A 27,424-nucleotide genomic window follows, 5' to 3' on the forward strand; every position below is an offset into this window, starting at 1 on the left:
TGCGCAAGTCTAGTGGACTGTTTACACTACCCTCTACCAGATGTCCCTGGAAATTATTATTGTATGGATCGCGAAGAGGGTAGTTACCCCCCTCCCCTCCCCGCGTGACCCAAAGGGAATCCGTCTCTTATTTTCGCAGACAGTGAAAGGCGTCGTGGCCGCCGCACGTAGCAGATTTTCTCGTTGCACATACACACACTTAACCGAATGCGTGGCCAGGGGGTTGATGCAGGAGGTGTGTACATTCATATACACACACACACACACACACACATACACGAGTTCGCGCATCGCGTTTTTCATCCCTCAGTCGTAGCCTTATCATATACGCTATAACCTGTGATAAAGTGCCTCGAATGGATTTTACTCGTACCTTATAAGCTCAAACGTAAGTTGCGAAGGGTCGTATTCGTTGACTGGTGCACCGTCATTCGTAGAACATATCTAGCACGTGCTTAGATTAGCGGTTGATAATAACTGCAGCTAATAATAATGCTACTTGCTTCTTATAGGAGTTCTTAAAATAATGACATGCTTCTTCACACATATTGAGAAACAAAGAGATTTGCGAGAGTATTTGATGTAATTATATGCAATTATTTCTAAAATAGTGAAGAAAGGAAACGCTCTTTCTGTGAAAGTATTCTTCAAAAAATTGTTATCAGTTTGTGTCTTTGTTCTCAGTATCAATTTAGAGAGTATATTGTTAATCTACATGTATATATACTTGTCTGTCAAAATTAAAGTCATCGTATCAAAAGAAATAAAAATATATGTATTTAATATTTACATGCATCACTTATGTAAATTTTAATATTATTTATTATATTGTTATAATAAATTAAATTGAGTTCAAATATGAAAGTTGAATTTTAAGGACTTTAAGAAGAATTGAATTTTATTATACACGAGGGGACGATCCCCGGATTGTATCGATCGAAAAGCATGGGAAAATATATCGACAATAATGCGTCTGACTTACGTAATCCCCTTGACGTCAATCTAATGCGAATCTTAAGGAGGGACTGAACGGATCAGCTACGTCAAAAGTTAATAAATCTAATGCATTTGATTCATGAGTTTAAAATTGCGCAGGAAGCGCTTTTAACCTTTTGAAATATAAAATTAATAATTAATTGTAAGTAAAAGAGAGAGACTAACCCTATAGAATATAATTTAGTCTAATTGTAAATGTTATTTTATCGAACTAATACACTGTAGCACAAAAATTTTATAGACTACATAAAAATTCATGAAAATAAAAATTTTAATTTCACAAAACAATCTTTATCTTAGAAATCTTTATCTTATGAATTAATTATTAATTTTATATTTTAAAAGGCTAAAAGTGCTTTGTGTGCATGCGCAATGTCAAGTTCATAAACCTCGAAATATATTAAGTTTATTAACTTTTGACTGATCTGATTCGTCCATTTTTTTTTTAAGAAACTTTTAAAAGTCTATTATGCGAAATCAATTTAAGCTGTTGAATTGCTAGATAGATATTAGCAACAGACAACTTTTAACTTTGCTGGCGTTTAAAATTTTGAGAGACTCTAATCAATGTAAAATTTATTTTGTCAGAGATTAGAGACTTAAAATTTCGATTTTGTATTAAACAAAAGTTAAGTTTCTTAAGAGATTGAGTTCTTCTTGACTCGTTTGTTTTATAAAGTAAGTGTCAGAAATATATATGTGCAACATAATTAAGCTCTAAATAATTTGTAGAGTCTCTTCTCTGTTGTGGAAAAATATAAATTATATATTTATAAAATAAATAATAATTACAAAAGGCGTTTGAACAATCGATATTCGTGCACTACTAATGCAGATTAAATTTTACGTTTCATCTTTGACATATATATATTTTTTGATTATGTTTCACCTGATCTGCCAAGTCGTCAATCAATGAAGCTTCTCTGACTCTAATTTTAGCGGCCAAATGCTTTCCCATCGTTCGAAGCGCAACATCTTCGGAACTTTTCCGAACATTAACCAGCAAATTATATAAATATTTTAGAGGTCAGAAATGCTGCTCTTCTGTCGCGAAAACATTTATGTAACGCGAAAAGTCTCGAGCTCTCGTAAAGATAAATGTTTATATCTTCATGGAAATATAAATTTACGCTTACAGAAATTAACTAGACGCTTATTATGCGAATGACATAACTAGAGTCGTTAAAATATTGATTTTATCTTGGAAAACAACAGTAATAGAAAAATAACAAACTTGTGTTATGACATTTGTCTATACATGTAAAACACTATGCAATATGCGATATGTGTATATATATATATATATATATATATATATATATATAATAATTTAAATAAAAATAACTGCTATAAAAATTTTTCAAAATGTATTAAACTTCAAAATTATTACAAGATTTCAAAATATGAAATAGGTTAATAAGTGTATATAATATTCAATTATATTTTTGCATAAAAAGCGTGAATGATTCTTCGTTACTACTATTGTACTTTAATGTACCACGTGCACTGACCGCATGAATATTCGCATCTTATGTGTGTCACCAACATACACAAAATATATTGTCATGCACATATTGGATTAATTACTTTATTCATATTTTTATTACAAACGCATACTCATTATTATTTTTTATATTAAAATTTTTTAATATATAAATATATTTATATATTATAGTATATATTATTATTTTATATTATGTTATGTGTATAAAAATATTATATTTTTTATAAAGATTTTTCTTAAATTAAAAATCTGCTCAATCAATCTTCAAGCAATTCTGACAAAAAGAGCAATTACTGCGGATTGTCGAAACAGAGAGCCGTTTAAGACTTTGTATAACACTTTGAATCGCACAAAATTAATCGATGCTACGGCGATTCTCGTCCGGGTTTTCGAATTCTTTCGCGGATCCACGATGCAAAAGTACGCAGCGCGGGACCGACTTACGGTGGCTAAATCATCGCTCGCGTGCATTTACGAGAAGTCGTTTTATAACTAGCCATGTATCACGTGATGAGCTGCTATATGTTGCTATATGCCGAATGCGTACACCACAGTGGAAATTGTGAAGTGGTGCGGGACAGTCGCTAGACATCCTCGGTCGCTGACGCAGTAACTGCCAACTACTGGGTAGTTGCTTCCTCGCAGAGAGAATCGACTTGACATCCGTCGAGGATCGCGTTTACGGATGCATTTAATCCGGTAAGTCAAGGTTCCAACGCCCGCGCCAGAAGAAAGCACAAAATTTCTGTCCGAAATGAAATATGGACCGCGCTTTGACAGTAATACATCATCATTCTAATCGAGAAATGCGGATTTTACAGCTTCTCATTCTCTTTCTCGTGTTAAAGCTGATGCTTCTACAACATCGAAACATCACCATAATTGATCCATTTTTTTATAATGAAAATTTTTTCTAATTTGTTAAGCATAGCTATACTTTCAAATATTAACAATCCCTATTATCATTGACAATGTATCTAACGATTGGCTATAATATCATCAAAGATGAGAGATTCTCTTTCAGTGACATTCAAACGCTTGCAAAAGTTAAGGTAATTGATCCTAGACATTATTTATATATAATGACAAAATTTATGTGGTTTATTAAATTTCTTTACTTAATGAATTATAGAATCTTGTAAATGTAAATTTTGTGAATGTGTGACTATGATATCCTCTTTGTGAAATATTTCACAACTGTGAATTGATAATGCTAAGATCGAGAATTAATTTGTAAGGATAAGATATATTTAATGCATCACATTTATATTAATACTTATGTAGATTTACTTAGAATATTTATGAATTTAATCATGTCATTTGATGTAATTCATTGCATGTATTAGCTTCTTCATATATTAATTCATGTAAAATATTTTTGTTTCAATATAAAATCGTATGAGACAGCAAAGTGCCAAGGCTTACATTTAAGAACTCTCGAAATCTATGAAAAAATAAAATTAAAATATATTAATTCCTTTTAGCACACATTCTCTCTGATAGAAAAAAAACTTTTTATAAAAAAGAAATTAAATAAAAAAATAATTTTGTCCGAAGAAATAGTTCGTATGTGCAAAAACAAAAATATATCTCTATTTATAAATTGATCTATTTGACTTTTATAATTTATTCCAATTAATGCAACAAATATTTTCACAAAAATATCGCGTGACTCAACTACATATATAATCGCATTAATAACAATGTTAAGAATAACAATTGTCAAATACGTTTGAAAGCTGTTACACCTATTATAACGATTCAGATTTTTTCTAAAGCTCTTTAATTAAATAAATCTTTATGTTACAAACGATTAAGTGATCATTATTAAGATCGATGAAGTGAACTATTACGTAATAGCCTAGCATTCAACTGTATATTCGATTCAATTGATATTGCGTTGAGGATTCATCAATGGCAGTGACAAATTTTTAAATCGTGCGACAAAAAAACTTTGTCATTGTTTAGCTATTGTATCGTTTTTGCATCATATACTGTTTGTTTCTTATTTTAATAAAAATAATTTAAAAATTAAATTAAAATTAAAATTAAATTTTTCATAATTAAATTTTATTTTACAATTTGGTTATTTAAGTCGACATTAATTTTAACATATCTTAAGTTATCGTCGGGAAAAGGATGTTATTCGTATTAATATTAATAAATCCGTTATTGTATTAATATTGATATTAATAAATCTTTCTAAAAAATAATGAAATAAAATAAATTTCTTTTAATTACGATTGATTTGCTTGAAATCTCGCATTTATGAGCAAACAATTTTAACAATTAGTCTAATTACCATTAAAAAATGCATATTTCTTAATTTCTTTTCTATTCACTTTACATCGGATAAATTTAGCAATGCACGTCAGCGCAGAACTCAATAAATTGAAACGATTAAATGGATGGAAGAGTACTGACTGCAATGCTCTTGATACAATTACATGGGATCGTATCCTAATATATATTATTTTAAGTTAAGCTATTATTTTGTGAATGTCACACATGCATTTCATCTCGTAGAGATTTATTTTTAAATATTTAAATACTTTTTTCCAATTTATTTTTTGTACTTGTTTTGAAAAATACAACTAAAAATATAACTAAAAATGTGTATCGTATAAATGTGCAACTTATCCCTTTATTAAAGGCTACTTATAATAGAAGAATGTTACTTTATGTATTGATCAAGCTTGCCATATGATTTGTTATATGTATATTATTTATTGCATAAGAGCGATGTGTTTATTATTACCTTGGATCTTACAATTTGTGTTTGACTTAATCACTATCATAGTCTATATATTTCACACGAACATATTCAAAAATATTTTTGCAAGAGGGTCTAAGCAACGAAAATTACATATTCACTTATGAAAGTATAATGACATATAAATACGATATAAAAGAATTCGTAAACATATTCTCTTCTTCAATTATAGCGTTGCAGATTTCGTTTATATCCGCGTCACTGTTTCTCACGCTTCTGAAATACCTGTCAAGATAATTCCCGTTGGCAAAGAGGCCCTTCCGATGGTCTCTCTAAAATTAGTACATCGGGCATATTCCAGCCACGTTATCCCAAGCATGAGGCTACATAACTCGCCAGGTCCCCCCGATGCGCGTCGAGGAAGTAAGAATTAGGAGGATTGATTACAATACTTAAACCCTACTTTTCTCTCCTCTATCTCCGCTTCTATGTATTCAATGAGCGTTTAAACGAATATTCGTTCACGCTAACAAATTAGATAATGTGTACGTTTTGTTTGATTAATTATTACGTAATATCTGCGTGTATATATGTTACTGTGTTGAGATATATTTGTATTTTTAAATGTGTGTTCGATGGATTAATCACTATAATTAATGTAAATTGCGTTATACTATCTTAGAAATTTTGTTTGCTTTCCTTTATAGGCATAAACTGCAAACGGAGGAAGTTACAACCTATGCCAGCGATTGCTAAAAGTTGATTAGGACTGCAAAAGGTAAGTGTTTTTTAATTATAATTTAATTTCGAGGAATTATCAAAGAATTTGCAACTAAAATTTAAGTAAATTTCAAAGTAAAAGATAATAAATTTGATGATATTCAGTTAAAAATAACTTGACAGACAATAACAAATATTGATAAAAAATATTTATACAAAATATGACATATAAATCTATAGAAATGATCAAAAACATTAACACTAAACAAAATTATTCTTTATTAATTTCATATACAAAATTGATAAAGTATACATTTCAGTAAAAATTCTATTTATTTATTTAAATTTTTTGTTCAAATGACATTCATTTGTAGTTACAACATTCAACAGTATAATTTGTCTTAACGTGGGTTTTGAACGCTGTCTTGAAACAATCTGTGCCAATTAGATAATGATTTCCTTTTTCCCGGATATTTATATCGCAACCATGACCTTAGAACAGAAACGTAAAATGTTTTCGTAAAATTAGATGTTTGTGTCTCGGCATTATTGAACTATGTGCACGTTATAACTTTATAATGTAGCGCATGACGTTATTTTATATAGTCTAATTAATTATCAAATTTTAATAATTATCAAATTTAATTTCTAAGAATAATTTAATTTTTAAATTTAATTTTTATTTAAATAATTACACACACGTATACGTATTTATACATTAAAATTTTCTCTCTCTTTCTATTCTATACAATAATCCTTATGATAATTAATTCAGAACACATGTATCTATTTTTAAATATCCAAAAATACGTATTGTCGTATAGCTGCTAAAAACGGATACGTAACTATTTTACAAGAATAGACTTTGTGCTCGAGGTGTGAGATCAATCGTTTCGTTCAATAATGCGAAACAGTCAAAGGCGTAAATTGCGAAGTGTGAGGATACCGAATGCAACCTTCAGTCAATTAACCTCAAGTTGCATTTGACCTCAATGCAATAATTAAGAGCAATCAATTCGCAAAGAATGCGTTAAACCCGCATGCATCAAATTCACAATTGACATTTTTCCTTTATTTCATTGCTCCACATCCGCCAATTGATTAAAAGTTTAATGTACCAGATCGTCCAGTTGACGCTTATCACATTTTTGTGTGTCCTAATCCGCGTAATAAGTACAACTAATAATAAATACGATGTGTCTATCACAATTTTTATAATATTTTACGTATAATTTTTTTTTTTTTTTTTCATGTATCTCTAATAAAATATCAGAATCATATAGACCAATAAATGTATGCCAGCAAAATATAATTAATATTTCACTTATCAATTCATGAAAAGTAAAATAAATATTGTTACATCACATGTAATCGTAATGTGTAAGTTGCTTAATTTAAAATATATATAAAATACGTTGCTAGATATATATTTTGATAGCTTAATTTTTAATTATAAATAAAATGTGAACTGAGAGATATTTATTAAAATTAATGTTTATTCTCTATAGATTTTGAATAAGTAAATTGATTTATTTCTGTAGGAAACGCGGAAGCATATTGTTTATATTTCAAAGCTAGCGGAAAAGTCACATGTACGTGTTTGTTATTATAAGAGAACAAAGCAAAGGACTTATAAGACATAGACTTATGTTGTCACAGTCCGTTACAGTTTCTCGTACCTTCTGCTTCGTATATTATTTTAACTTAAATTTATATCAGCCACTATCGCATAATAATTACACAAAATTAATGAGATTACTCATTTACATACTTATGCAATAAGAATATATTAACGGATTAATTGAATAAGAATGAATTTAGAATCTGCGGAAAATGCTCTTCCAGGGCCGGCGGAACAATTGCATGAGGAAGATCGTATGAAGATTCAGAAAATGCAGGAAGAAAATATACGTTTGGAGCTGATCGACTCTCATGAGAATTCTCATAGGTACGATTCAATAAAATAAAACTTCAATTTTTATAATTAATTATTTTTTATAATTAATTTATTTTTATTATTAGAGAAAATTTTTTTAACTTGATAGATGGAAGTAGATGGAAATTTTTATTTTTCTCAATATTTTTTTTTGTTATTATGTGAAAATTTGATATTATTTATTACGTATTATTTGATATTTGTTATTATGTGAAAATGTATACACACAGAGAGGACAAGAAAATTGCTACAGCTAATGCCAAAACCGCATTATCTCTGAATGCTGAAGCCAGTACCGAGACTGCAGCACCTCCAAATTCTCCAGATATCACAGATACGGAAAATTATGATCCTCATCAGTATCGGAATGTTCCAAATCCAACTTCGTAAGTGCAAATTATAATTAATCATTAAAGGTAATATCATATTCAAAAAGAGTAATATAATATATTATCTCTCGTAATAAAGCTTGACTTCATTTCGTAGTGTTGCTTTCCTTTCTTCTTTTTTTATGGATGTTTATTGTGTCTATTTACACATTAAGATACAAGGTCAAAATATAATTAAAATGTAAGAGGCAGTCAAATAATTGAAATACGAACTTTGACTAAGAGTATTCTCTCTTTTAACGCATTCTCTAAAATTTAATCGAGGAAAAAAGATTATATTTAAAATTCATAAAAAAAAGAGCGATATGAAGATAAAAAATAACCCGAACATCTTTTGTAACGGCTGTTGCTTCACAACGCGAGAATATTTTTTTCAGAAATTTCGAAACCTTGGTTCACTTGCTGAAAGGAAGTCTTGGCACGGGGATTCTAGCGATGCCGAATGCATTTTGCAATAGTGGTCTCCTGGTCGGCGTTATAGCTACGATAATCATAGGAGCGTTGTGCACCTATTGCTTGCACGTACTCATAAAGGCGCAGTACAAATTGTGTAAACGGTTAAGAGTTCCTATATTGAGCTATCCAGACAGCATGAAATACGCTCTTGAGCAAGGTCCTCAATTTATGAGATGGTTCGCGCCGTATGCACCGTAAGTACCTCCTGCTTAATCCATAATTAGTCGACACAACGTGGTACCAAGTAGATGAAATAGTTGTACAAAATTATGTCTTATTCTCTTATTCAAGCAATCTCTCAATAAAAAATAATAATTGATAGAAAAGTAGAGAATAATATGTATATAAAACACTCGAACTCTTTATTGCCATGTGTTGAGCAGACAAAATAAATAATATTTTCTTCAAGATAATTATAGATAATTTATATAAAATAGTTGCAAATAATTAGAATTATAATTATATAATAGTCATTGAACGCTTTAGTTTATATTATTGTTTATATTTTGTTTGCAAACCACGCATTATTATCGATTAGAAATATTAATGACACATACACGCATTTTACTTTTAAAATATATTAAATGCGTTGTTTTACCAATGTGTTCGTATAAAAGTTAAAAAAAAAATGATGAATTGCGACATAAAAAAGAGAATTGTACGATTAATTTCATCAGTTTTAATCTAAAAAAAGACATGCAATATAAATTGTAATAAGAATAATCTTGAAAGAGTATTATTATTTCCAGAGGATTCATAGACGGGTTTATGATAATATATCAATTGGGAATTTGCTGCGTTTATATCGTATTTGTAGCAGGAAATATAAAACAGGTAAATCAATAAAAGAATGCAATAAGAAAAATCAAGATTTAGCAATCTGATACAGCGCTATCGAGAAAACATTTATCGCTGACACCAGCATAGATAATTTAATGCAAGCGTTTAACAGAATCATTGTCAAACAGATGCTATAGCAACGCATTTAATTATATTTTTTTCCTCGTGAACGCAGGTAACAGATTACTACTGGCAACCTTTGGCGATTTCGACCCATATGTGCATTTTATTGGTTCCGCTGATATTAATCAACTACATAAGAAATCTGAAGTTATTGGCGCCTTTTTCCACGCTAGCAAATCTCATTACCCTAGTCGGACTGGGTATGGTTCTATCATACATGTTTGACGATCTAGCGTCGATAAGCGAAAGGGAAATGTTTGGTACAATAAGAAATTTTTCCCTTTATTTTGGAACGACGTTATTTGCGTTAGAAGCCGTTGGTGTGGTAAGTGTCTGGAGAAAAATGTATATCTTCGTTAAACAGTATAACCAAATCTCATTTCTCATCGAGGAAATAGAAATTTTTTTATTTATATACAAGAAAAATCGAAGTTGACATATAGAGTGATATGCAAATGTGCCACTAAATCCTACCATGTGCAATTGTTGTGTGTCCTGAGATATTTTTAAAATTTAATTTGTCTAAGAATGTTTTGGCTATATAGTAGTAGCAAAAAATTATCTAAATTAAAAGAAAAACCTATTTCTTACGTTTGCGTTGTTTGAAAAATAAAAAAATGAAATTTAAAACAAAATTAAATTAAATTAAAAAAAAAAAAATTAAAATAAAATAAAATTTAGGATATATTACTCTATTTTGAAATAGTTTCTATAAGAAACAAACAAAGGAAAAATTCGACTTGTCGTCATTCGTTATATTATTCAAAAGAGATAATGTATTGCGTAGATTATAGCTTTGGAAAACAACATGAAGACGCCGCAATCTTTCGGCGGCTATTGTGGTGTGCTCAACATGGGAATGACTGTGATTGTTATTTTGTACATAATCGTTGGATTTTTTGGCTATGTGAAGTACGGAGCTGATGCTAAGGGAAGCGTCACTTTCAATCTACCACAGGAAGACACGTAAGTGAAACGAGACTCTCTCACAATAAGATGACAGACATATTTTTATTCTTGTAGTATCGTAAAGTATCGCTTATTCGATTTGCTAAAATTTTTCCATATGAAAAAATATGATATCTATATGATATAAATATAAAAACTTCTCCAATCTATACATTAAATATATCTAATTTAGGAGCAAATTATTTTTTATAACATTATAAAAGAATTATACTTCTCATATATTTATATTTTCTGTTTGCAGTATGTCTCAAAGTATTAAGATCATGTTCGCGGTTGCCATATTCATAACGTATGCCTTACAAGCTTATGTGCCCGTTGAAATTATATGGAATACCTATCTAGATCATCGAATAAAGAATCGCAAAATTTTATGGGAGTACGTTTGTCGGACTGTCATTACCTTGGCGACATGTAAGTAGCAAAATCTGTATGGTCAATGAATAAAATATTTTATAAATGAATAAAAAAAAAAAAAAATATTGATACTGACAAATATCGATTTCCGTGAGAGAGAAAATTTTTTCGCGATATATGACATTACAAATATATTAGTATAAAATATTTAAATAATGAAAAAAGTAGACGCATATGAAATATTTCATTCAAGATCGATATCTTTGAGGATTTTCGAATAATATCCTTTCTTCAATTTTAAATCATATCTCTATTATTTCAGTCATCTTGGCGATTGCTATACCGAGACTCGGCCTATTCATTTCCCTTTTCGGTGCACTCTGCCTATCCGCCCTTGGCATCGCCTTCCCGGCGATTATCGAGATATGCGTGCAGTGGCCGGCGAAGGATTTCGGTCTTTGCAAAGCCATGCTAATCAAGAACATGCTCCTGATTGTGTTCGGATTGCTGGGCCTCGTGATCGGGACTTACGTCAGTATCGTGGACATAGTGAAATCCTTTCAGTGAATAGCATCAAGTATACCCGTAAAATTTGCCAAGATAAACAGGAATATGCGAGATGCGGCTTATGACTTGACTGATTGGAGATGGTCGTGGACGATGATCAAGCGTACAACGAGCAAACGATGTGCGTTTAAGCTCCATCACCGCCATAAGTTTACTTAGACTTTGTATTAAATGAAAGAAGATAAACGCGCGCTACAGTTGATAGCGATCAATGAAATCTCGCGATAACAACCTCCGATTGTAATCCAATCGGATAATTTTGATCTGTGATTAAAGCTAAGCATCAATGAAGTAATCTTCGCTATGCGTCTCGTTAGAGAGTTTTTATCACCCATGTTGAGCTGCATACATTCGACTGGATCGTATATAGTATAAATATATATATATATATATATATATATATATATATATATATATATTTGCTGTATATACGAACGGTTAATAATATATATGTCATTATGAACGTACGAATGTATATCGAGCGGGTGAATTCACGAATTTCTATTGACGATTATTCAAGATATGTTCGCTTAAACTTTTTATTTCGGTACTTACGAATATTTAGAAACTCGAATACGGCTGGCATATTTTTTTGTATTTTTTTTTGGATGTCGCAACAAAAAGTCAATATCTAATCTAAATTTTAACGTATCTTAGAAATTTGTAGATAAATATATTTTGTGCTTGAATTTATACTAATGAAGAAATAGTAAGTAGATAGTAAAGTAGAAATTATCAAACTGCATCATTGATATTTGACAAGGAAAATAGAACAAATATTTGACTTGATACTGAAATGAGATACTTTATTTCTCTTGTGAAAAAAATAGTTGTTAATTAATATATACAACGTATAAAATTTTCTTTATCAATAATATAATTATTGTGATTATATTATTGCGGCATCCTTATCAGAAATGTCTCAATATTACGTTGATAAGAAATTTTATTCTAATCTCGTAAAATTTTTCTACATTCTATCATTTTATATTTTTATTAAGATTTTATCCTGTTTTATCATTAAGTTTAAAATCTTTAAAATCTTAAAATTTAAGAAAGAAGAAAAGATTGTGTTAAAAAAAATGTTAACTATTAAAATTACCTCATATTATTAAAGACATTGTTTCGACAAAACAGTGTTCAAAAAATTGGAAATGAAAATAATAGTAAGTAAAGTATGTAAAAAATCATATCATATATTTATACATATATGCATATACGTTTTATTTTCTACCATCGAACATGCTCTCTAGAAATGCACGCCGTAGGGTAAATGAAAATATATTTCTAAGAAATATAAGCTTAAAACGAACAAGCAAAAGCAAATTTATCTATGTATACTATTTTAAATTATATTTCTAATATGATCATAAAAATCGGATCATAAAAAGAGACTTTATAATTTTTTATGGACATCTACATATATATAAATCTCTTCAAACAAAATATAATCAGAAAATTAGATAATAAATGAAAGTAATAATTGAAAGTTTCTATAACATATAATGGTGAATATTCCATTATGTCGTTAGCTTAATTTTTTATTACGTTTTACTTTTTCTACGTAATTTTATTCAACGAATAATCGCGCAATTATTTGGACAATATCTTTTTACAGATCATGCAATACATTTATGTATATTTTTGTTTAACGGAATAAAACATATTATATTTTTACTTGTTTATATAATTTTACTTTGTTCAACATCATAGAAACACATGTTATTGTTATGTCAAACACTGTTAATGTGTCAATCAACATAATCTTAGACTGAAAAAATATCTATATACTATATTGCAGTGATAACGTAAAGCATTTCTCATGCAATATCATAACAAAAGCAATATCATAACTCGAAAATATATTCCAAAAATCACAAGATATTATTGTTGACTATTAATAATTATTAAAAATATTTCTAATATGTTACATTGTTGACGAGGAATAGTTACCGAATTATTCCCATCTAAGCAAATTTTAAATTAGTCTTATAAGCGATGAGAAATATAAAATCTTGTTAGTTGGAATATTTATAATAAAAATTGTATCGATATTTATAATGGAGATATATGTTATAAAATAACAATGGCTAATTGTTATTTTATTCGCGCCGCGAGTGCGTTATCATCGACAAATATATATTGCCTCGCTCCGATAGTTGTTACACTAGAATAATAGCGTAATACGAAACACAGAATGAATGAAAATCTTTGCAAACAGCCTATTAGCAGAAGCAAAAACGAGTAGATGCAATAATGACTATTGTACTGATGCAAATTGTAGATTAGTAACGATCTCACGGAACAAATATAATGTACATCATCAAACATTTAAATATACCGTTTTATACATGAAAGATAGAATGCAGTTTTATGGTATAATTAATGCAGTTCTTTATGGTATAATTTTTTAGAGAATATATGTTTTTAGATATTTTCAGAGAAAGTATATTTTTTTTATATAATATAATTTTTTCTTAATTTTTTAATCATACATTAAAAGCCGATAATTATCTGACATAAATTTAAAATCTTGTAGATTTGCTGATACAGTCTAATTCTACTGTATTTATTTTTATTTTATTTTGTTGGCCGAAAAGTACTTGAAAGAAATTGTGAAAGAAAAAAAATATAATATTTCCATTTAAATATTCTCTTTCCTATGCACCAATCAATGGCGGTATTATCGACTTTTGGAAAGGAAAAGAATCTGAGAAAAATCTCAGAAATTAAATGATTTTTATAAATGAAAACACAGAAGCGTACATCGTATATAATAAATATATATGTATGGTATCCTCTCTCACACATGTGAATTTTCTTAAATATGTTCTCGCACGATTATATACGGAATATATAACTATCTCTTTTATACATCGCGCGCTTATATAACATACGTTTGCGAAGAATCAAAAAATTGCAAAAAATATATTAATTTGATTAATTAATTATAATGAGATAATAAAGTTATTAAATGCGTTAATATAAATAAAGCAAATAAATAAATCTACAATAAATAACAGAAATAAAATCGCGTCGTCATGAGAATATATCGTTTTTATTGGCACATTAATTTTTATGCAATCAAGATTATTAAGAACATAAAAATTTTCTGAAAAAAGAACATTGCACTAATTCAACGTCGACAAAGTTTGTTGTTCCTTGCCACGTAATGCGAAATAAAATAAGAGAGGAAAGAGTTTCGTAATAATATTCTCCGTAGTGTATTTATGAATATCTATTTATTACACACAGAGGAATAAATACAGATTTTCATTCTTCGTCAATGAAGAAAAGCAAACAGTTCGAAGAGAACGTTTTGACGTTGCGTCAACACACACATCACGAGGTTTTTAAAGAAATTTACAAAATATTTTGCATATCGCGTAGAAAAATAAATTATACATGATGACCGGAAATGGATTAATAACAAGTCGCATAGAGAACGAAAAATATTTATCTTTATCTCGCTGCGATCATCTCGAGGCAGGAACAAAATGCAATGTCGACTTCTTCGTTGACGCAACAAAGCCGATTGACAGGACACGCGAGGAAAGGATACAGAAAAGGATGGGGCCGAAAGGAGGAGGGCGAAATAAACGACGCGAGATTGAGGAAAGGAAAATTTGGATTACGCGTGATCACCACTGAAGTAACTACTCTGCATCATGAACAGTTTGTCGATGGGATTGTGAATGGCCGCGTGCAAGCTCTGCGACAGCGACGGGGTGTCGTGCGATGATGAGCCGTGATGGGAATGCGAGGCGCCCTGATGACTGCCGTCCGCGCCGCCGCCGTCGTTCTCGCCGATGTCGAAGCCGCCGTCTGTCCCATCCAGGGACAAATCGCTGCTGCAGAAGCTCTCCCCCGAGTGCCCTGGATACGCGTCTGAAAGAAACAAGACGTGATTAATTCTTTTTTGCGAAATTTCGCGCGTTTCGGAAGATGTCGAATGAAATGTACATTCACAGCAATGGAAAAATTCCTATTTTTATGTGAAAATATATTAATATAATAGAAAACTACACATAAGTATAGAATATAATATATTTTTGCAATAATTAAAATTTTCTTTATGTAATTTTTTTTTAGAAATATCCATCTTTAAATTAATATTAACTGAATTTTAATAGATAATATTATCTCAATGATTTTTTTTATTCTCGCTTTTAAAAAGAAAAAAAAGGATATTTGCATATATATATATATATATATATATAAAAGATACATTTTTTTCGAAAATGTTTTGCATATTCTGCTGAAGTAGAAAAAGGAGATAGATCTTTTTTTTATATGTATGTCTAATGGTAGGATATCAAGTGATAGAGTAATATAATCGCAGTTGTAAAAAATGCTAAAAATTCAGATCCGGAATATTCAGAAAAATATCATTGCTCTGTGCTCCATAGAAGCTAAATAAATATTTGCTTTGAACCTGCGTGGGTGCGTCACGTGTGCAGGATGTTTTGAAAAAAAAAAAAAAAAGTATAGCGAAGCTTCTATCTTTGATATGAAAAAAAGTGGTTGGAGTAAACACAGATTTTGTCTCTCAAAAACTTTTTATGAAAGTGTTCTTGAAATTTTTATATGTGTGAGCTGCAGTTGTTACAACATTTTAATATTCAACGTTAAAAAATTCATTTAAATTCTTGAATCTTTTAATATATATATATATATATATATATATATATATATATATATATATATATATATATATGTATGTATGAGTGATATAAAAAAAAACTTAAAATATAAAAACCTTAAAATAATCGGTTTGATTTGTATTAAAAAAAAATCAAACATGTTATGCATTTTTTTCTGTTAAATCCTGTTTTTCCGACAATCAGAATTCCGAAATTTAATTAATCGTCTATTGTCTACTCTCTTATCTTTCAAATATTAGAATTTTTGTCGCTATTTTAACATAAAGGGTTTTCAAAATAAAAATTTATTGATTTTACTAAAAAAAGAGTTAAATTTGTCAAAAAGCCTAGAATATTATTTGCATATTCCGAGATATATACTTTGCATAAACGCCTGTCGGGATGCAAACGCGTTACGCACGTATCGTCTCTGTGACATTAGTGCGTAAATGAATTTCTACGGTGAGTAGAAAGACTTACCGTCGGGCGAGTACGGGTTATTGGGGTTGAGCGGTTGGGTGGCTGAGGGGAAGCTAGAAGATTCCCCATCGCGCATGTTCAGGGCGTTCAAGTAATGACCTGCGAACGAGATTAGACAATTGACATTGAACTCACTCGTTTACCAATGCCCCATTAACCAGTCTTCGCAAATTGGCGAGTCTCCCGACGAGATCGCGTTATTCTCTTCTAATTCTCACGCTAATTCTACATAATATTTTTAAACGACTAAATAATCAATGTAAAAAAAAAAAACGAAATAGATTGTCAAAATTAAAATCGGAATTATTGATTTTGAAAATACATAGAATCGATGATACGTTTTGCATTTCAGGATTGACGAGGAAATTTCAGGAATCCAAAGTCGGTCGTGTTGAAAATATAACTGAATTTTTGACGAAATTCTCCGAAGCGAGATAACATGAAAAGGTACTTACTGTGATCGCTGTGCGGACTTTCCGTCCTTCGCTCCTCTTTCGGTTCTTTGTCGGATCCTGGCTCAGTTTTGGCCTTTCTCTGAAGCTTCTTCATCTTTGCTCGCTGATTCTGGAACCACACTTGGACCACGCGCACGCTGAGACCGGTATCCTTGGCGAGGGCCTCCCGCACCTTTCTGCAGGGTTTCGGGGACACCTCGAAAGACGCTTTGAATTGACGTCGTTGTGCCGACGTGAGTATCGTCCGCGGCCGTTTTGGACCCCGACGACCGTCCCGTGGTCGATTCTCATCCAACAAGTCGTCATCTGACAATATATACGATGCATTTTATATACTTATTAATCATTCGAGTAAAAAAAAATTTCAATATCATCTTTTATCGCTTTTATAAGAATGCTAATAAAATTTTTCAAATAAATGAAGGAATTTGGAATTATATAGTTACAAGAGATTATTTGTGCTGTGACTTTTCACTTTTTAATATCAATATTCTAAAAAAATTATATATATAATAATATATAAAAGTAAATAAAGAAAATATCATATTATATATAATATCATTTATTGTTTATTATATGTTAGCAATTTTCTTTTTTGATTTCATAAGGAAAAAAAAAAACGAAAAGTGGTCAGTCTCTTGCATAACTTCTTGTAAAATATTTAATTGTGTCTGTGTGACACGAAACTGTCAAAAAATAATGAAAAGAAGCGAATAAGTGACAATTTAATTTTATCTCTTGCGTGAGTCCGCGTGTTCCGAATAACGTAATGCCGGCACGACCGATTGTTCGTCAAGCCGTATCGAGCTCGAAGTCGAGCAGTAGATACGGCTGGCTTCGATCAGACGGCGATCCGACAAAGCACACAGGCCAGGCCACGCCTATCGTGCAACATATGTACCGCGGCGCGGCAACATGTCGGCCGCGAACAAACGCACCGACCATACATGCGGATTCCACCCCTGCGCTCCGGAATATTTCAACAACTCCGGGAATTCCATTGTTAAAAATTTTGTTTCGCTTTGCAGAGGAAATGAGCGAAATTGCCGATCAAATCGAGATGCGCGATCGTCATTAAAATCGTCGATATTTATTATTAAACGCATGCAATGAATCCTTAAAAACGCAGATTGGAATTGTTTTGAATTTTTCATGTAATATAAAAAAATTTTTTCAGCGGTTTTTTTATCGCTTTGGGGTGGGGGGGAGAGGGAATTCTCCTCGTGCATTTATTTTAAAAAATTCCATTAGAATTCTTTTCAATATTTGTGCGTAATTCGTACGTTGTTATTTCTGCGATTTCTTGTATATTTTCATATTTCATACGCGTCATGTATATAAGGGAGAAAAGGGATATATATATATATATGTACATAATAAACGGCTCACAAACTGCTCTTTCATCATTTTTTATCGTCACCAATAACACATGAAATATTTCAAAACGCGTGCCATAAATTTATATCGAGATATACCGCAATCGATAAACGCTTTATAAATCAAGATATTTATTATTTCCCACGGGGTATTTTGACTCTACGAAAGATTGGCGAATTTAACAATGTCTATTTTACGACGCCGTGAATATCACGCAATCGCTTTCGAATCATTCACGTTTGATTTAAATGTAATTACCTTGAAAAGGGGAACAGCCCTGTTTCGAAATTCCTGTAGATTTTTACTTTGGATGTCTTTAGATTGTAGTACAACCTGCGAACAATGCAACAAGGTATGTACAATGCGTTTTTCAACGGCGTCAATTTTATTTGATTCATTCGATCGTATTTTCAAGCATTCCGCGCATTTGTTATCAATGATTCGTGAAATTTACTTCGCAGCTAAAAAAACTCGCCATCATCGCCAATCTCGCCAATCTCAATTCTCAAATTATTATTTGAAATCTGCTGTGGAAAACGATGCGATAATCGATAACTCGTTCAACGATTAAGACGATATAAAAGATAGTTGAGCAGTTTGTTATACAGAGAAAATATATGAAAGAAATGGCAGATCCTTTCGCTTTATTTCTCGCACAAGTGAATTATTTTGTGGTACTTATTTACTTAACTAAGTTTCTCGCAGGGTCTCATTCAATTTCCAGAAATGATAATGCTTCTACTATTGGCGACACAGTATGATAGAAACAGAAATTGTAGCTCACATAGAAATGTATACACATTGTAAAGTCGTCTCATGCAAGATAATACACACATTTTTATTCATGCTACTTCTCGTATATTTTATACGGCATCTTTTTCTTGCGCAAGGAAAACGATTATTATATTCGTGCATATGTAACACACACATGAAGCTCTTTAAATTTTTTTCAGTTACAAAACACAAGACTAACAAATACTATCTCTTTATCATATTATCCGATATAAATGTATACATAAAAAAACAAACTGATACAAGAAATAATTAATCATCTCAAATTAACTTTTAACATTATTGTGAAAAAATTCTATTCATGACCTAATCTTACTTTTTATTCTTGGCATATCCTGAATAAAATATATAGAAAAAAAATCTCTGTATAGAATCAGAGCACGATGAGTGAGAAATTAAGAAAGAATGTCACTTTATTTAACGTCAACAAAAAGCACACAGAGCAGAGGATCGAGGAACAAAATTTGACAAGCGAGCCTTATTCGCGCGCACACACACACACACATACGCATATATATTCACAGTATGGGACACTCACCTTGCGGGCTATTTAAAAACAATTCGTGCTCAAAGTCCCGTCTGCAGATCGGCTGGCCCTGCCTGAGGATATAGTGGGCGCCCCTCGGCAACGGCTGGCCGCACATGCAACACGCGAAGCACTCCACGTGGAACACCAGGCCGGACACCGGCCGCATCACCAGATCCGAGCAGCTGATCTTCTCCATGCAACGCGCGCACTTCACCCCGAAGATCCTCTCGTAGTCGGAACGGCAGTAGAGCTTGAGGTCGCGTATGAAGCACGAGTGTGACAGCATCGCGCCGCATGCCGTGCACGAGAGGCACTCCTCGTGGTAATTCCTCTCGGCCACCCTCATCACGTACTTGTCGGCGATGGTGCGGCCGCAGCCGGCGCAGATCGTCTCCAGAAGACCGGATTCCGTCTTCACGGAAACGGACGGCTCTGCGGGACAAACGTGCGAACATTATGCGATTCGATAACGATATTAATTGCGTACATCGATCGTTATCGGAGAAATTTTCCTCCTATTTTCAATTTTCATTTTCTCTTGATTTGACAGGAGATTTTGAAAGAATTTTTAATTTATATAGGAATTTTGTTTTGTATTTCAAATAAACAATAAATGAATAGTTTAAAAGAGAAGTTTTTTGGCAAAACTTTTGTTTCGGAAAAGGATGATTTGACTGTTTAAAATATCAAAGTAGATGTTAGATTAAAAATGGTCATTAAAAATAGAAAAAGAAATTTGATTTGGGGATTGGAATGTTTTGCATCGTGTATATCGTGATTTAAAAGCAATAAAGGAAGAGAAATGTTTAGATGTGGCTATTGTATCCCTTCATTTTTACAAGACAGTCAATACAAAATACAGGATTATCTCGCTTTTCGCAAGAGATTTTTTTGCTTCGCTTTACGACCCATTTCTAAATGACCGATCAAATACGACAAAAAGCTAATTTATATAATATAATAACTAGCAGATGAAAAATATTAAAGTGCAAATAAAAAGATACAATTTAAGTATATAGGATACAATCATTTCTCTATTTTTAAGCTACAAACTAATGTTCGTAAAATTAGATTCGAAGATATATAGCTAAAATATTATTATTAATTATTTTTATTTTAAATTGAAGCTTTTACTGAAATCTTTGTATTGCTTTTTTATTTTATTTTACTGATAGAAAAAAAATAAAAAATGTTTGAAGACATAAATTATATATACAAAATGGCAGAAAATATCTAAGATACTTTCTCTTTACCTGCGTTATTATTATCGGATGTAGGCCGGAAGGGGATAGGTGGAACCGTCGGCAAAGACTGGCCAGGTTCACCTTGACGATTGAAAGAACCAGGCGCCGGAGGATAGAATTCCAACATGGTGTCTATTTGTTACAACCTTGTGTGTGTGTGTGTGTGACACGGAAAGAATCTTCGAGCTGTTAGAAACTTGCTTAAAAAATTCTCTTTAAAATAGTTTTTCTTTTAGATGACACCAAACACTTGGAAATCACACATCAATAAAAATTCTTGAAATGACAATGTCAATAAATCAAATATGCTGCCTTTGATTCTTTCTTTTACTGTAGGCATCTAGTTTTGTTCGAAGCAAACAATTTCCTTTCAAAATTCAACAGAATCTCAGATTCTTCAACAATAGCTTCACTATCGTTTTTATTTCGCCGATCGACGAGCTGTCCTATCAGTACATTCAAATTTTCTCATTAAATTCACACACTATCAAGAGCGATGGCACATCTTGCGTTAGGTATACGTATATATATAAATACAACTTCTGACACTTTTCAATAAATTAGTCCAGGTCGGAAACTATAAATTAGTCCACGTCACTTACACGCTGGTACACCAATCGATTGGACCTGAACGTTTGTCACTTTGGCCAGAAGCCGTGGACCTTCGAGGCTCCGTATGTTTAGCTGTCACCGATACTTCGATACGGACAGCGCCGTATGTTATCCGAGTCTCATGACGAGACACCGAGGATGCCGTGCACGGGTGTAAGACGACGATCTTCTCGGACAATCTCCTCGGGGCTCGAGATGTCACAGCTACACCGCATTCCGGATACAGTGAAGACGGTGAAGACAGATTCTCGACGATTTCCGAGGGCCTATTTCCTCCCTCCACGCCTTCCTCTCATCCACCCTCGATTTGATATCCGCACCGGACGCGTTCTATACGCGATAGTTTCAGTACGTGTCATCCGCGTGAGCTCCGTCGCTTTTTTGATCGGGATCCACCGACTCGCCGACGAGCGAGAGAATCCCATCCCTCTCCCCCGACTCCTTTCTTCATCATCCCCCCGGTATAACGCGGCTTCTCCCCGCCCGTGTCTCTCGTCTCCGTCATTGGAGATAGATGAGGCATCGATGCGAGAGTGAAGAGGGCGGGTTCATCCCCCGCGCTCTTAGCCGCTCGCAAAACTCACGGTGGAGGCTACCGGATTGGCGTCGCCGGGAACCGCCCTTGCCCGAGGGTTGCTAGTGGGGCGAAACGACCACCGAGGGTGCTCAACTAGCGGCGATGTACGAACGGGGATCAATACCCGACCTCAACCATTGCCGGAAGATTCAGTGACGTATCTCGGCAAGCCGGGCGGACATCGATCTTAGACGCCATCGGGATCCTTCTTCTCTTTTTTTTTTAACAAGCAATCGCGTGCAAAGTAGATTAAATCCAATCGGAATTTGGGACGGGTTTGTAAAACGTGATAGAAAAAATATATTAAAAAATAAAACCCAATTAATTTTATATAAAGAATTTTGTATAATTTTGTATATGCGAGTTAGAGATGCTAATTTTTGATACTGTAAAAGTAAATCATTGTGCAAGAAAAACATAACATTATTTTATAATAATTTATATAATTTATTTTTATTTAAAAAAATGTTAATCTTTTTTACATGACAACAAAACTTTATTTTAAAAGATTAATAGAAATTTATCTTATATAATTATTTCTAAACGTATAAAAAACAAGATAAAACCGAGATAATTTTAAGATCTGATTTTTAATAGATAATTTTTATAATGTAATGTTTCTAATGATAAAAGATCGATATAGCAATCATTTAAATAATTTTATATTTATTATATAAATATTACTTTTAATTTTTTATATATTTTATAATAATTATTAACACGTGACATAATAGTCTATCGAGAATACTCTATAAAGATAAAATATGAAAAGAAAATATCCAAATGTAAAGATATTGAGGTACTGTATTGACATAAAACTACTCGTAGACGCGCGTGAGTAGCACTCATAGCGACAATGATCTCCGCCGTTTCCAATTTTTCACGAGGAGGGAAAAGGGAAGAGGGGGCACTTGTCTGTTCCCCCCTTTTGGATGGATACGGCTAATAACCGATGCCGTTTTCGAACCAAGTTGCCTCCGGACATATTTTTGCCCCGAAAAGTCGGTGCGCACGGCGAGTATTTGGCCGTTTGTCAGTCCGCGTAAATATGCGACAATGCCGTCCTTTGTACGGGCCGTCTATCGGCGATGTTTGCCAAATAAAAGCCTATATAGATCTCTTTGTCTCTGTGTTCCTGCGCTGTGCGCGCGCGGTACGAATCCTCCCCCAAATGATACGCCTAGTTGGGAACGAAACTACGGCATGCCCCTCCGATGCGCGATACAAAGGGGCATCAAGTTGGCGGTAATGGTGATGCAAAGTATTCGGGGGAAACACGTGCAGGCCGAGGGGGGGGGCGTCCCCCCTCGAGACGCCCAGTTAGTATTCAGACTGGCTTAATCGTACGCGACAGCGACCATACGTCACGATCGATAGATCTTACAGCCTCACGTTCCAACAATCCCAACGAAGAAGGTCATAAAATGTCATTAAAAATCAGTCCCTCTGTCTAACTGTAGTAAGTGATATCTGAAATTCTTCAATTTTTCTCTTTTCGTATAAGGGTAGTAAAGAAATTGCGAGGAATTTTCTGTGCTAGTCTGTTAATTAATTAATTTTGAAAATCCTCTGTTCCCATTAAAGAAATTATATAAAAATTTTTTTAATTAATTAAAAATTTTAATAATTTTAATAATTTTAAATTCTAATAATTTTTAACAAAATTACTAATATTATTTAGAGATTTCAATGTATAAAACTGACTGTTTCGAGCCAAACGTATTAGTATAATTTTTTTTTTAGAAAGTTCCAAAAAAGTAAAGCCCTTGGAACAAATTCTGACCTTATTTTTGGAATCAGCTTAAAAAAATAAGCTAAAATAATAAAAAAAAATTATTGTTGGCCAGTGTAATTTTTGTTTCATTATTAATTTAACGCGATTTTCAGTACATTAAACTTTCGAGAGATTAGCTTAATTTATACATAATAACTTATATAGTGCTATCAGCACTTTGACGACAATAGGATCAAGGAAGCGTTAGAATCGCGCTCTATTCCAGATGCAACCCGAATCTCGATCGCGAATCCGGTCATCGATCCCGGCCTTATCCTCGGGACAATAGAAAATTAGGGATGCTCAGTGACCCTTACCATTTCACGGCACGTAAAAGCACAAAAGTCGTCAGTGCGTCGGATAAAATATGGTTCCTTGCAGGTGCATGTAACCGGGTTACCCCCGCGCGCGCTTCTCTCCCCCTCCATCCCCTCCACCCTGTCCTTTGCGGGAGCATATTGTTTGGGATGTGACACTAACGCCATCCGTGTAATTATGCCGATACGGTTCGGGCATTATATTTCGTAGGACGGCGGAAGGGTGGAAGAGTGTGGAGGATGGAATCCCCGCTCGCTCGGACTACCTAAACACCCTTTGGTCACGCATAGGGTGGATGCCCCCGCATCGTAATACGCGATACCAAAGACCCCGACAACACTTTGTCTCGCGCACGTCGCGAAAGTGCAGCGTATATTGACATCGGAATTCTTTTCACGGGATATATGGTGAATTCGATTGTCAATCCTCAACGAAACGTGAGTAACGTGGCGAATATTCGGCGTGCAAGAATTAATATAAATTTTTTTTTTTTTTAATGCAGCGTCATATTGGTAATTCAAAAAATAATTTTAAAAATATATTTCATATTCATATTTCTCTTGTGATTTATTTATATTTACTATAGGTACAATATCTATTATATTATTCTTATATTAATATTATATTATTATGTTTGAGTATTTTATATTCAGCCAGTTTCTTTCTCGATATACATTTATTGTAATTTAATATAGTATATATTTCAGAGTATATTTTAATGACTTAAAAAAGGAATAACAGAAAAAAAAATAATTTTTAATAAACAAGACAATTGTTCAAGCTTATTTTTTAGATATATTGAGTTTACATAAAAATTGAATAAAAAATGACATTGATGTTAGGATCTCTATATGTTCCTTCCTTTTTATTGTATTTTAATACGGAAATAAATTTTTAATCATATATACTTGATCCTATATATACTTGAAATATAATATTAATATTTAGAATAAAAAATAATATTGACTACTAATAAGTTTACGTATGGCAATCAGATATCAGATCAAAGTAAAAAACAAAAAATAATGATTGAAATAAAAAGAGCAAACTCCTAAAGTATAAAATGAGAAAACATCTAAAGTTTAGATAGAATTCATATCTATATTTTTGGAGCAACAAGCTAAAACTAAAAACGTCTGCTCTAATATATTATATAACTCGAGTATATTCAACTTTACATTTATTAATATCTCGAGTATCTTTTTTTTTTTTATACACATAGTGCGATTGCACAGCGAGAATCATCCTGCAATTCCTTTTGCATTTTCTCAAAGAATTCGGTGGATCGGTATATTCAATTCGTAATATAAACCTCTCGGAGTCGCGACAAAAAGAGTCGCCGCGACTTCTCCGAGACTCGGAGGAATCCAAACTCGACACCCCCGCGATGACAGCTCGCGGAATGAATTCTAATAACGTGTCCTCTCTATAGCCTAGCGCGCACGAATCCATCTTTTGCTAACGAGGGTGGAAGTTCACGGTTGCGTCCCAGGAATGCGTGATGACTACTTTGTTAGGAATGCAGCGCGGCGCGGTGCCCATACGAAGAGCGAAACGAGAGCGGCGTATGCAATGGCGGAGGATACTCAAAGGCATCGAATGCAAGCTGAGCTTTCGATATCTCCTGCCCAAGAAGGACTGACAGAAATTCTACATCAAGGAAGACAGAGAGAGATTCGAGAATATAGATATTATTTCCAATGATAGATAACAGGTAATCAGACAGTTGGTTTAAAATATATAATCATATATCTCTTGTAAAAAAAGAAGTATAAAATATAATTGAAATATAATTAAATTAATTTACATAAAATTAATTAATTAATTAAACGATAGTTATAAATAAAATACAAAGATTATTGTAACCAATAATTTAACACAAATAATAATTATGTATTACAATTTTTTTAGAATAAAAAAATATGGAAAAACCGCGATTCTGACACCGGGATGGCAGATCGTCTCGCGTATCTCGGCGATAATCCGCCACTGGCTATACGGGAAACGTAGCTGAAACGCGGCTTCAGGACGCGAAGCAGAGCTGAAAGCAGCTGCGCGCCTCCCTGGAATGCGTCCCTGTTATCCGGCACCGGGATGCCGCAGAGGGAAAGAGAGAGAGACCAAGGAGAGCTTATACGTTCCTTCCGATCCCGCTACTCTTTGGCATTCGGGCTTTGGCATCGCACGGTTCAATAAAGGAACGCCCCCGCTCTCGCTCGCGTCCCGGTCGAATTCACTCCTAGTATCACGAATGAGTACCGGAGGTTTTATATCTTTGTGAACGATAATGTAAAATAAGAAAAAAGACTGTATCGCGTCGTTACGCGGAGGATCGTCTCGAAAAATATCCTAGACTTTTGAAAATAGTATTGCCATATATGTTTTGTCCCGCGAGATACTTTCTCTACTCGCGCCAACAAGTTAATATACACACAGATAACAATCTTTTTGTTAATATTCAGTATTCGATTGTTATCATGGATTTTAAATGTTGGATAATTTCTAATACTTGATAAATTACCGACTTGCAATGCATTCTTTAAAATTATTTTTTATGTTGATTTTGATTTTAAAGAGAACAATTTTTTTTTTTTTACTAATTTATATTCTATATATTAATAAAAAAAATCAAAATATTGTATTTCAATTGAATGATTAATGCAAATTCTTGTCAAAACTTTATACAAAGTTATTAATATATGTATTTAATCGATTTCTAGAGATTTAATTATTCTACAAAAATGTTTAAAGTATAAAAAGATTATAATAATAATTTTTTATACAATAAATTACACCGTGTAACAAATTCGAAACAAAAAATTATAAAAATGAATAGATTTTAAAAAAGAACGCTGTTTATTCGTGTTTCTGTTTTAGATTAAATCTATGTCATTGTCTATAGAGTAATTGTCGGTGGATGTTGAACTACTGGTTACGTATGAATATTTATATCGCTATTACGAGAAACGTTTTCTTTCTTGTCGCGCCTAGGTATCATAAATTCAAATCGGAGCCGAGGAAAATTTTTTTCACTCTCGGTTCGCAACTGGTACTCT

At 32.5% G+C, this 27,424-nt stretch overlaps 2 protein-coding genes across 6 annotated transcripts; one reads left to right on the forward strand and one right to left on the reverse strand.

Annotated features, from left to right (window-relative positions):
- Positions 1–135: 135 nt before the first annotated feature.
- LOC126859089 (proton-coupled amino acid transporter-like protein CG1139) lies at positions 136–13,725 on the forward strand. 4 transcript variants are annotated; one of them, XM_050610039.1, is made up of 11 exons: positions 3,051–3,199; positions 5,446–5,636; positions 5,921–5,991; positions 7,779–7,881; positions 8,100–8,255; positions 8,636–8,908; positions 9,464–9,548; positions 9,730–10,002; positions 10,465–10,643; positions 10,888–11,057; positions 11,323–13,725. In XM_050610039.1, exons 4-11 carry the CDS (start codon positions 7,811–7,813, stop codon positions 11,565–11,567), a joined length of 1,452 nt encoding a protein of 483 aa, XP_050465996.1. In that variant the 5' UTR covers positions 3,051–3,199; positions 5,446–5,636; positions 5,921–5,991; positions 7,779–7,810; the 3' UTR covers positions 11,568–13,725. The 4 variants fall into 4 exon arrangements, with proteins under 4 accessions (XP_050465998.1, XP_050465995.1, XP_050465996.1 ...); XM_050610041.1 differs by lacking the exons at positions 3,051–3,199; positions 5,446–5,636 and adding an exon at positions 136–388; XM_050610038.1 differs by lacking the exon at positions 5,446–5,636 and having other exon boundaries at positions 3,044–3,199.
- A 1,177-nt stretch (positions 13,726–14,902) lies between these two features.
- Positions 14,903–21,214, reverse strand: LOC126859092 (LIM homeobox transcription factor 1-beta). Of its 2 annotated transcripts, XM_050610044.1 has the most exons (5): positions 21,097–21,214; positions 19,853–20,275; positions 17,146–17,451; positions 16,691–16,789; positions 14,903–15,455 (listed from the first exon to the last, which is right to left on the reverse strand). In XM_050610044.1, the coding sequence occupies exons 1-5, from the start codon at positions 21,212–21,214 to the stop codon at positions 15,199–15,201; spliced, it is 1,203 nt and encodes a 400-aa protein (XP_050466001.1). In that variant the 3' UTR covers positions 14,903–15,198. The 2 variants fall into 2 exon arrangements, with proteins under 2 accessions (XP_050466001.1, XP_050466002.1); XM_050610045.1 differs by lacking the exon at positions 16,691–16,789.
- Positions 21,215–27,424: the final 6,210 nt, after the last annotated feature.

This window comes from Cataglyphis hispanica, chromosome 2 (assembly GCF_021464435.1).
Source record: "Cataglyphis hispanica isolate Lineage 1 chromosome 2, ULB_Chis1_1.0, whole genome shotgun sequence".
In the NCBI taxonomy this organism is placed as follows: domain Eukaryota; kingdom Metazoa; phylum Arthropoda; class Insecta; order Hymenoptera; family Formicidae; genus Cataglyphis; species Cataglyphis hispanica.